This window comes from Pocillopora verrucosa, chromosome 10 (genome assembly GCF_036669915.1).
Source record: "Pocillopora verrucosa isolate sample1 chromosome 10, ASM3666991v2, whole genome shotgun sequence".
NCBI classification, from domain to species: Eukaryota; Metazoa; Cnidaria; class Anthozoa; order Scleractinia; family Pocilloporidae; genus Pocillopora; species Pocillopora verrucosa.
In genome coordinates, this window is record NC_089321.1 from 8250010 (window position 1) to 8262157 (window position 12148).

A 12148-nucleotide genomic window follows, 5' to 3' on the forward strand; every position below is an offset into this window, starting at 1 on the left:
CACGTGGCAAAACATCGTACTACACATTATTACGAATTTGCAAGTTTTCTGGAGCTTGTATCCGATAAGTAATTTTAATTTTCGCCAGTAAGATGGCGAAGAAAAATTTTTGGTTCAACAGTTTTATATGGCTTGTGTTTGTAAGTATCCTTTATGGTTCTTCTTCGAAAAAGATTATGTTGGTTGCCATTTTTTTCTCTTAAAGTGCTAGTTACAGTAAATCGCTAATAGCTAATCATTTTCAATTATCTGTGAATCTAACCTTGCAACATTGTATTAATTTAACTGGATAGGTCGTGGGTCTCTCCAAGCAAGCCAAGAAGAAAATCGACAAAAGCTCCATCATAGAAATAAATGATATTAAGCCATTCAAGAAATTACAAAGGACCCATACCAATTTGCTTGTTTTATTTGCTCAAAGCGGTAGGTACTTTACCGAGGATTCTGTGCGATGCACTGATTGTAGGAATGCACAGGAAAAAATCAGCTAGTGTTGATTTGATGCTTTTTTACTCGTGCTAAGGAAATAATTTGCTCGAAAATTTCACTATGGGAACTATATCCTACAATTACAAAATTTCGTCACTCAGTTACCACGATTCAGTGTGAACAGCTGATATTAATATTTTCTTTTGAAACGTTGCTATTATTTCTGTTTTCGAATTCAACTGCTTGGAAAGCGAGATGCATCAACCTGATACTCTTAACTAAATATTGATAAGACCTGATTGCGTGTGCTCTCGTTCCCATACTATTATGTGTTTACAATTCCTTTCCTTTTTCAATATTTGGTGCATTTTCAGCTCCGAATATTGTAACCCTGGAAACCAAAAAATCTCACAGAACAGGTTATTGAAAAATTATGCTTTGCTGTGACAAAAGATAAAATATTTTGTAGAACGTGATGCGTCAAGTAGATTTGAAGTCTTGGCACGAGTTGCAGAAGAAATTAAAGGCAGGGGGACTGTTGCATACATAAATTGTGGGTGAGTATTAATTGGTCAGCAGGAGGCTGTTTTATTTAAATATTTTAATCAACATGAATTGATTTAAATTAGGAGGACTTTACTGTATTTTTTTTGAGTTACTCTTCATTCTTGCTTTTTATTTGCATTCTTATAAAACCTTGGGGCTAAGGTTTGTTCTTAGAAATCTGTTCTCAATTTATTTTCACAGTTTCACCAGCTTTGATAGACTTCCCCTGATCATGGAGAGAATAAGATTAAATGAACAATGATAAAAAGCCCTATTACCCAGATGGCAATCAACCTCTTAACTCCCAAAAGTGATTAATATGTAATCTCTCCCAGTAATATCTGTATACTATCCAGCAACTGGTCATGAGAATACTCCAAATGTTCAGTTAGAAGCTGTTATCTTGATCTAATACCAAATTCACATACCAGTAACTAATTACAAGGAAATGTGTAGCAGCTACAGGGGAGAATGAATGCTAAGATCTTGGGAGTTTTTAAGGGGTTGATTGAAATTGGTAGAGGGTGTACTTAATTTTATATTTATTCTGCCCAAGATTATCGTCATTAGCTGCTCCTCTATACCTTGCCTATCTCCCTTTCATATTATTTCAGAATGAAAAGCAATAGTTTTAAGAAGGATACCTTTAGACTGAGATAATTTTCTCTCCACAGGGGGAGCTAATCAATTATCATAATTGTATTTTTACAGAGAAAGCAAAGATACAAAAAAAATGTGCAAGAAGCTCAGAGTTTCTCCTCAACCTGTGGTGTTAAAACATTACAAGTGAGTTCAACCAACTTGTTGTTTCATTACTTATCCTGCTGCTTGCTTTGCACTCAAATTACATCTTTCCTTTACTTCCTGTTAGAATTTTGCAATTATCCACCCTTCCCTTTCACTGACTCCTGTCTCCTTTTATACTCTGCTTTCTTCCAAGGCTTGCCACTTTTTCCACTATTTTACAAACCATACCCCTCTTCTTTTCCACTTTATTTTATGTTACACTCCCCCCCCACTCTCTTCATCTCTTATTCACCCTACCTCCCTCCTGACATCATCTTCCCACATACTCACCTCCTAAACCTTTTTCTCGTGCTTCTTTGTTCATGTACTTACCCACCCCCCCTTCCCGTGTCTTATTGACTAACTCCTTCTCCCCCTGAATCCAAAGCATCCTACTGATCTTCCACACCCTCAACTGGTGTTATATATAACTTAGTCCATTTAGCCATAATAACTTTTTTGAAGTTATTCCATCCTCACTTTGTCAGGATGTCTTAGATAACTTTGCTTTTATGTCAGGTACCTAATGATTATTCTAAGTTAGGGCACAGTTCTGTTTTCACTTCTCTATCTTGAATTCATCCCATCCTCTCATCACCTTCTCACCCTGTCCAACTTTGTTACCTCAAATCCATACCACCCCAACCAGCCTATTTTAGTGGAGCTTGCAGAGCTTAGCCCCATAGTTATACAAAATAGTAGTAACCCATCAAGCTGAAAATATTTGGATGTACGACCGTATCACCATACGATTGTACAAGGTACTACTTTTAACATGAGTGGTCAAATGTACTGCAGGCATGCCAATGCCATGGCTTTGTTTAGTAGTCCAGTGGTCAGTGCACTGGGCTCCGAGTCAGAAGACCCAGGTTCTAGTCCTGACTGGGGCAAAGCGTTGTGCCCTTGAGACATGCGGGAAAAAAACTGTGCGCTCCACTTGTAGGCTTGGCTAAATCTATATATTATATTACTTGGAACACATTCCTTCTGTTCTTCCTTTATCTTCATTTCTTCAATCCTTATGTTTCCAACACTCTTGGTATTGCATGGACAGGTGTACTATTTTATTTTTTTTAACATTAATATAAGTTAAATGTTTCCCTTTTCACAGAGATGGGGATTTTAACAAAGATTATGATAGGAGGAACACAGTTAAGGTGAGTGAAATCATTGATTTTATCATGGTATTGTTTATGTTGTTTTTGTACTTTTAGTAGAAAAGTTAATGAAAAGCAACCTCCATTTTTAATCTTATGTTTATCTCAACATTTACCCAATTTTTTTAATTTTCTGCAGTCAATGTTAAACTTTATGAATGATCCTACGGGAGAAATGCCTTGGGAAGAAGAAGAAGGCACAGAGGATGTACGACATGTCCACACAAGTAGTGTAAGTTATGTAGTATGAAAACTTTTGAAAATCTTCAGAGTTACAGATACTTGATGTTAAGTGATCAGGGCAGGAAAATTGATTTCCATGAAAAAATCTTTTTGTCTGTTTTTCAGGAATTTGTCAAACTGACAACAAAAGAGAAGAAACCAATCATGGTCATGTTCTATGCTCCATGTGAGTCAAATTTTTGTAAATTTTTGCCAAAATCTGTAATGATCTGTGGTTGCTCACCCTTTCTGTTCCCTGCTGATCCCTGCTGACCCCTGTTTTTCCTTCCTAACCTCATCTCACACCTACTGACCCATGCTGGCCCCTGCTTACCCTTGTTTAACCCTGCTTGCTCTTGCTCAGCCCTGTTTGCCCCAGCTCAACCCTGCTGACTTCTGTTCACCCTTGCTTGCTTCTGCTTGCCCCTGCTCACCCCTGCTCACCCCTGCTCATCCCTGCTCACCCCTGCTCACCCCTTCTCACCCCTTGTCACCCCTGCTCACCCACTGCTCAGCCCTGCTCACCCCTGCTCACCCCTGCTCACCCCTGCTCACCCCTGCTCACCCCTGCTCACCCCTGCTCACCCCTGCTCACCCCTGCTCACCCCTGCTCATCCCTGCTCATCCCTGCTCAACCCTGCTCACCCCTGCTCACCCCTGCTTACTCTTGCTTGCCCTTGTTCATCCCTGCTCATTCCTGCGTGCCCTTCCTCAACGCTGCTTGCTCTTGCTGGCCCATGCTTGTTTGCGTTATTGTGACTTCATTGTATCTCATTATTTGAATTTCAGGGTGTGGTTATTGTAAAAAGTTAAAACCTGACTATGCTGTAGCAGCCACTGAACTTAAAGGAGAAGCTGTGAGTTTTTTTCAAACAAATTCATGACATATTGAGTGGTGAACATGTTAATGGGATTGGTTGTTGAAACATCAGTTACCACTGAGAAAACTCCTTCTCAGGATGACTCTCACTTGGATGATCAGGCCACACAATCAATCTATCACTGTCACCAACAACAACCTTTTTTAGGACTACACTTTTGTAGACATTCGGACTTCAAAGATAGATAGACACATTCTTTATCGGATACAGAATTCTTAAATTTAATACATAGTTATAATGAAGCAGTGCATCAATAATTAAATTATTTTATAAAAAATTAGAATGGGACAAAGTAAAATATTGATATTAATTGTAATTAGTTCAATATACAAAATATAACATTGACAGAAATTATGCAAATAAAGTTATTTAGGCCTAGACTTAAGAAATTTTCTCCTATCGAAAATTCACCAGTAGAAAATTACTTAAGTGACCTAAATCCTTTTATTGTAATACTGAGACTGTTGTGTAGTTAAGCAACCATGTAGGAAAAAGACCTGTGGCCAGATTTTGAATTTATTTTGACCATGTGCAGATTACATGACCAGCTGTTACTCCTTGGTTCATGAAAGTTCCGTGTCCATGTAATTTGGTAGTCATACCAATTTTTTATTCCAACAGATAATGGCTGGAATGGATGTAGATACCTATGAAGCATATCAAATCAGAGAAAAATTCAATATCACAGGATTTCCAACTTTAATATATTTTGAGTAAGGCCCAGTTATACATTTATTTCAAATTTTTTTGCAACTGACTTCTATAGAGGTGTATTTTTAACCTTTTTACCCCTACGAGTGACTAGCATCTAATTTCTCCTCACAATGTCCCCCTTGAATCACTCATTAAAGGTTACAAGAATGAAGGGAATGATAACCAACTAAAGAAGCTCTAAAATTTGTGTACAAATTCTCCCTGTCTGCAACTCAGGAAATATAGAGAGAACAGTATAGAGAATATGGATTCTGATGTTGGGGTGTAAAGGGTTAATTGCTGGTTGAACTGAAGAGTTCGACTGAAGATGCAGCTTTCTGAAACTCTCTAAGTATGCCTTGAACTGTTTTTGAGTTAGTTGGGTCCTGCTGTCAGTATATGCATATTTATGAAAATCTTATTATTTATTTGTAACCATTCCTATGAGTATTTCAAGAGGAATCAATAGTTGTCTATTTCTTTATGTATTTACACAGTATAATATTTTGATTAATCTGTCTGAATATTAACCTTAAAAAGATTTGGCAAAGATTTTAATTTCAGTTGTCATTGAATCAATGTCTGTCACTAAACTTGATCTTCTCAGAAATGGTGAAGAAAAATATCGTTATCAAGGAAAACATGATAAAGATTCTCTTGTAGAGTGGATGAGAAAGTAAGTCTTATTTTGTACATCTGGAGTTACTAATGAATTAATGCAACCATTCCTGTCCTGGTTCTCTATTAGACAGTAGTGTAACAATTTTGGACTTGTGTCCAATTTATGACACTAGTTTCGGATTTTAGATCTTGTGTTGGATTTTAGGCACCAGTGTCTGATTTTGGGCTCTGGCTAGACACTAGATGCTTGCGTTCAATTTTAGATGCTAGTGCCTGATTTTAACACTTGTGTCTAGTTTTAGATAATAGTGTCTGGGTTTAGACTCTAATGTCTGGTTTTAGGCACTAACTAGTGTCTGCTTTCTTGACACCTTTGTCCAATTTTTAGTCACTTTGTCTGACTTAAGACATAGAGTCCATTTTAGATACTAGTGTCTGGATATTAGACAATTTTTCTTGGTACTGTGCTTATACAATGGACTGTAAAAATATTTTGAGAAGAGTTTTTGAAGTTGTCTTTTAACTCTTTGACTTTATGTATGACAGACCAACACCAAATTTATTCTTACAATATCAATACAATCTCGAGTATGAAAGTGATGAGAAAAAACACAAATGTCAATTAGAGGATTATTAGTTGATCCAATATCATATTATCCAAACTAAAATCATGAAAAATGTCTGGCAGACAGTAAGGAGAATAACTGGCTATGTCAACATATCTTTGGTTTTGTCTTCAATTCTGCCGTAGCGCGAGTTTGTTCAAGGATATTTTATGTTTGCTAAATGGGGTTTTAAACTCAAAACATAAAGCATGCTCTTTCTTTAAACTGGTTATGAATATGCAAGTTCTCGGGGGCTGTATTGTTTTGATGAAACAAAAGGCTTCTTTTGTTTCGGCTTCATTCAATGAAAGCCGCTACGAAATTCAAGGTTTTTTGCATAAGTTATTTCTCAAAAACGAAGCGCAAACCAGCAAAAAAAAAACCAAAACAGTGTATATCGAGTAAAACTAAGTCCACATGCCAAAATTCAACTACTTCTGAACACTTTAAAAAATGGCCGAAAAATCAAGGGGTCGTTCTTGCTCTGAGCCTTTCAATTACTAATTAGAACTTGGGAGTTAAATGGTTGAAAGGATCTACAATATCAATTGCTATATGACTCTCTTTACCATGCATGTAATCTTCAAGAGTAATTAAGATTTGTTAATGTTAAACTTATGTATAGTGTTGTTTTATTTTAGCCCTGCTCCTTCAACTCCACCTGCTAAGGAAGAGGAGTGGAGTGACATACCTAGTGATGTTGTCCATCTCAAAGATGACACATTTGATGATTTTATTGCAAACAATCCATCTGTTCTTGTCATGTTTTATGCTCCTTGTAAGTATCATTTTTTTTTTATTTCTACTTGCCTGGCCTTGTAGGAACTCGAAAGTCAAATTCTCCTACTTGTCTTTTTAGTGTTTCTTGCTATCACTTTGTGATAAATTGATTTTTGTTAAAAAAAAAAAAGCAATTCAGAGTGAAAGGGTAACATACATAAATGTTGTGTCAGGCCCACAAAGGTCTTCTCTAGGAAGACAAGATCATGGAACAACAGTTATGGACAGTTTCATGAGCAGCCTTTTATGTATTGATTCTTGGCTTTTCAGGGTGTGGTCACTGCAAAGCTATGAAGCCTGAATACACAGATGCAGCCAAAACAATGAAGGAGGAGGAGGTACTTTCAGTTTAAATATTTGACAGAGTGCAATAAATTTGATTTTGAGTGAGTAGTGTAAAACCAACTATTCTTACTGTATATCTCTAATGATAGTTCTAAATTTCTTACTTGTGTGCTGAAGGCTGACTGGTAACAATGATTTCAGGTTCCTGGTGTGATAGCAGCAGTAGATGCAACAAAGGAAACAGCAGTTGGCAAAAGATTCAAAATTGAGGGCTATCCAACAGGTAACTGAGTTGATCAACAACCTCTTAGTGACTTTCTGAGCCAAGACTTGTTCACCCCTCTTGTTTGCAAGTGTTGATGCTGCCTTTGTGTTTCAGTGTGCTCATGCTGTCTTACCAAGATTAAAAAACCTGTTCTTATTGGAAAGTTTTGCAAATGGATCTGATACTGGCTTGGCCCGTGTCTTGCACTGGTGTTTTCCCATCTAGAGCTGGAGGTTTTGGAGAAACAATGATCATTTGCAAAGGCTTTCTTTTGAATTGGCTTCCACATATTTTTGCTTATGTAAAGTTAAAATGTGATAGTCAAACTTTCAATCCACAGGTATGAGAGTTGACCTGTCCATCCACAAATAATGTTTTTCCTAGCAAATAGTTTCTTCCCAGGCCACCTCTTTGCTACTGTGGCAAAGGGATCCTGTTGAAATGGAAGTTTCAGTCGTACTCCCCTGACATTGAATGCAGCCATGATTTTCCTTTGGCTGAATGAAACTGTCAAGTGACCACCTGATTTCATTTCAAGTACTTTGTGACTAAATGTATTAGTGCGTATGTAGACCTTGTGCTGGTTGGTTTGGGTTACTTGCTCACTTACCTGCTTTCTTTTTCTCATCTGTTTTCAGTGAAATATTTCAAGTAAGTGAAAGGTTTTACATTTGTGTTTGGGTTGAGACTTGTAGAGTTAACTGCCTTGTTTGGTTTGGGAAAAATTGACATAAAATTTGTGAAATTTTTTTTATTATCAGAGATGGTGAATTTGCTTTTGATGTGAACGAGAGAACGGCTGACAAGATTGTGGCATTTATGAAAGAGTAAGTGCATATTGTGTGCTTAATCTTTTTATACAAAGCAACTTGATACTGACAGAGTTTTTTTTGTTTTATCCAGTCCAAAAGAACCACCCCCACCCCCTCCCCCAGAGAAAGATTGGAGTGAAGTGGAGAGTGAGGTGGAACACCTGACAGATGACACTTTCAAAGGATTCCTGAAGAAAAAGAAACATGTCTTGGTCATGTTTTATGCACCATGTAAGTTGAATACCAGAGAGAGTAACAACAATTTCCTCTCATGGAACCTTGATCCAGAGGGTTTAGTGCTGAGATGTAAGGAGAGTGGTAACAAAAGGGAGAAACCCGTCCAAAACAGGGAGCTAAATTAAATATGAGGTGGAAATAGAAATTTAAACATCTGACCCTTTGCATCATCACTTGGTTTCTGTAACACTGAGCTACAGTCTGAGCTACATCTTATATTTGATATATGATGGCTGTTTTTCTCATAATTTTATTTTTTGTATTTGTTGATGTGACACATTGCAAAAAGTTTCCTTGTATCCATTTTAGGGTGTGGTCACTGCAAGAAAGCTAAACCAGAATTTATGGAAGCTGCTAAACATGATGCGGAAAACTCTAAGGTTAGACAACTTTATCGAGTGATTGTTTTGTAAATTCGAAGTCGTGTCTCATGTGCTTGTTAATCAACTGTCACAGAAATGTTTTTGACATTTTTGATGCTTTTCTTATAGATAGGCTCATTCTTTCTCACGATAGACTCTTTGATGGTTGAAGAATAAGTTTCAACTTCGCAAAATTCTTAAGACACTTAAGTCTCATTATTTAAACGAAGTTTAGCCGTTGTTTAACAAAACCGCGTCCTAAATAGTTCCCTACTTAGCTTAACGTGTTATCTCAACGTTTATTTTTGTGAACAGTGTCAAGAGGGCCGAAAGCTAACAATTGAAGCGCATTTATTTCAAGAGATCAACGTTCTTATAGAGAAAGCCTGAGGCCCACTGATTGCGTAAAAACCGTGGCTTGGGCTATACCTCGTGTAAATAAACCGGCCCTTAAGTTTTAGTCCAGTCAACAGTTCCCTTCTTTGTGTTAGTGCGAGGTCATACTTGTATTCTGGAAAACGAAACTCAATTACCGGTATCTCTGCTATGTAGAAATGATTTGACACTCGAGAGGGCAGCTGAAATGGACCTTTGAGGAGGATTGAAAAGTGTTAGTAGTAAACGAAGATAAATACCTTTAGTAATAAGTGTGTCCTAAATTTACTTGAATCACCAAAACTTCGTGGCTCTTTTGTTAGGTTGCATACGCTGCAGTTGATTGTACAGTGCACAGATCTGTGTGTAACCAGTTTGACGTGCAGGGGTATGTACTTCTTCGTTTTTCCTGCTTATGTATGTGAACGAGGTGATAAAAGTTTTGAAATTCCAACGCTGAAAATATCAGGAAACGAAACAGAATGCGCCAAGATTCGCACTTCTATTCCTTCGATTAGATAGGGCTTCAGTGGCTCGTAACTTTATCAGAACTTTCGAGAAACGGGCCCCGGAAATGTATTGATAATTGTAAAAGTGAAGATAGGTTATCAAAAAACCGCGGCAAAACGTATCCACATGCGTCAATTTCGGGCATAATGACGTAATGACCGGAAGCTCAATTTTTTACTCTTGCCCAGTGCGTTTTACCGCGGTGTTGGTTATCAAATATTTTCCAGATACCCTACCTTCCGCTACTTCAACTACGGCAAGAAGGACTTCAAGTACATCGGAGGACGGGTGGCTAAGGACTTTATTCAGTTCATGGAGAATCCTCGTGAAGGTCCCCCACCCCCACCCTCTGAACCAGAGTGGAAGGATATGCCGAGTCATGTCACCCACTTAACTGACGATACTTTTGAGGAATTTGTGACGACACACCATTCGGTTCTTGTCATGTTCTATGCACCATGTAAGTATGTTTGTGTCTTGCTCGATTTCTTGGACATGAAAATCATGTAACTGGGAACTTTTTCCTTTAGTTTTTTTGCTTTACCCCGGTAAAGGGGATGTTTCAGCTGTATATTACGAATGAACCGATTGGCACAAACCTGCCTTAACTTATACTATTTGTGGTGTAAGTCAAGATTTTTTTGCTTCATTTGAGAATGTTTTTTTTTTCTTTGTTCAGTCGAGATTCTTCTTTGAGACTAGAATTGTTCTGTATTTGAGAGTCAGACATTCTCGACCGTGATAAGGTGTTGACTCGAATTGGACATCTTATGAAGAGGAATCACTGGGAACCACTCTTGATCACTCTGGCTCTCAATGTGTTCTTGTTGAATTAGTTTAATCGGCTTCTGGTTACGCACTGTCGAACCTCTAATGACGGCCATCTCTCCAAAACAACTCCGTAACACCCGTGTTACTTCACCAGATAGCTCTTTCTCAGGGCGGCCGATGGCTAAACAGGTAGGCTAGGTTAAGGTAGGCCAGGCTATTGAAGTTTCTTTCCTCTCGTTCGATAATTTCAGGGTGTGGTCACTGCAAAGCAATGAAGCCTGCTTACATGGAAGCCGCTGAAGAGTTGCGCAGTAAAAATGTGAGTCGCAAAATTACAGAGAAAGCTAAATGACGAGTCATTGTGGCTCATCAACACTTCTCTTCGTTGTTCAACGTTTCTTAATACAACTAGGAATATTGTAGAGAGAGAACATGCTTTGCATCATCGGTGGGTGAGTGAAACGGCAAATTGTAGTTGACTGTCAGCGTGAAAATCAAGGAGATGTTAACCATTTTCAATGAGAATAAGACTCCCAAGAGATATCGGAACACAGCCAATAGCACTTTTGCGATTGGAAGCTCTCCCAAAAGACCTTCAAGAACTTGTATACGAACAGGGTTAGACATTCTGGATTTATATATCACAACGCTGATATATAGACAAGTATTTCATTTATCTTTGGATGCAATGTCCAGCCTCCTTCGCCCTCCCTACAATGTCACAAGCTGTAATATAATTTCGTTTCATGCCTCCGGGTAGAGAGGCGCTGGAGTTGTTAAAGATATTTTCAAAAATTAAAATACGGTTTCGATGTGGGACGGTTGCACTTGTGAATTGTGTAATCTTTGTTTTTGGGAGGTAGCATAGGGAGCAGTATACAACTATATTTATGTTACTAAGTCGTTCTTGATGACCGGCTACTACTTGCATTTATTCAGAACATTTGTCGTTCTTCTGGTAATCTTAACAGGCTCGCAGTGTTTTGGCCGCTGTAGATTGTACCAAAGAGAAATCGTTGGCACAAAAGTATGACGTTGATGGATTTCCTACAAGTGAGCTCAAACAAATATCAATTTATATATAAAAAAAGAATTCCTTAATTGCTCCTACACAGGATTGAAATGTACGAAAAAGATTTTTGAATGACTTACCCAATCATTTCGCTTAGCTGACGTAGGCTAAGGTAAGGAAACACACATTATAACAATATTTAATGGATGTATTGAAATAATTGAAAGTTATTTATTAATTTTATTGATTCTCTTCTAACCTTTTAATTATTTTTTGTCTTTTTTTTTGCATGTGACTGGAAAACTCAAAACAACAGTCAAGTACTTCAGGTGAGTCTAACTGTTTCCCTAAATATCATGATCTGGATTTTTTTTACTGTGGATGTAAAGGGAGTGCCTGCTGTCTGATTTTCCTTTGAAACGAGTCAGGACGAGGAGAGTTTGGGACGAGCAAGAATTGGCACGTCCTAATCTCTCCTCTTCCGTACCACCTGTTGAGTTATCGTTTGGAGAAAATCTTTGATCAATGGGTTGTGTTAAAGAAGTTTGATCTCACTTACTGAGTCCACGTAGTTTCATGAATTATTTTGACGAACTTGCAGTGATAAGTGCATTATTTTGCTTGCATTGCTACAGGAAGGGTGAGTTTGCTTCTGAATACAGGAAGGCAAGGACAAAGGAAGACTTGGTGGACTTCATGTTGATGTAAGTTGAAAATTCCGTATAAATTCGTTTGGTCCTGTCACGCCAACGCTTCTGGGGGAAAGAATACGTTTTGTGACACGCTAGGTCTCTTCTAA

At 37.9% G+C, this 12148-nt stretch overlaps 1 protein-coding gene across 1 annotated transcript in view; it reads left to right on the top strand.

Annotated features, from left to right (window-relative positions):
- Positions 1–12148, top strand: part of LOC131791641 (probable protein disulfide-isomerase A4) — a 19200-nt gene continuing 7052 nt past the window's right edge. The window contains exons 1-23 of the mRNA XM_059108986.2: positions 1–140; positions 294–423; positions 899–986; positions 1687–1761; positions 2873–2918; positions 3058–3150; positions 3267–3327; positions 3930–3997; positions 4643–4734; positions 5322–5390; positions 6582–6718; positions 6991–7058; positions 7207–7288; positions 7909–7921; positions 8032–8097; positions 8174–8313; positions 8629–8699; positions 9380–9444; positions 9794–10026; positions 10589–10656; positions 11309–11390; positions 11666–11678; positions 11985–12053. Of these exons, the coding sequence (XP_058964969.2) occupies positions 93–140; positions 294–423; positions 899–986; positions 1687–1761; positions 2873–2918; positions 3058–3150; positions 3267–3327; positions 3930–3997; positions 4643–4734; positions 5322–5390; positions 6582–6718; positions 6991–7058; positions 7207–7288; positions 7909–7921; positions 8032–8097; positions 8174–8313; positions 8629–8699; positions 9380–9444; positions 9794–10026; positions 10589–10656; positions 11309–11390; positions 11666–11678; positions 11985–12053 (1877 nt within the window). The 5' untranslated portion in view covers positions 1–92. The remainder of the gene's footprint in view (positions 141–293; positions 424–898; positions 987–1686; positions 1762–2872; positions 2919–3057; positions 3151–3266; positions 3328–3929; positions 3998–4642; positions 4735–5321; positions 5391–6581; positions 6719–6990; positions 7059–7206; positions 7289–7908; positions 7922–8031; positions 8098–8173; positions 8314–8628; positions 8700–9379; positions 9445–9793; positions 10027–10588; positions 10657–11308; positions 11391–11665; positions 11679–11984; positions 12054–12148) is intronic.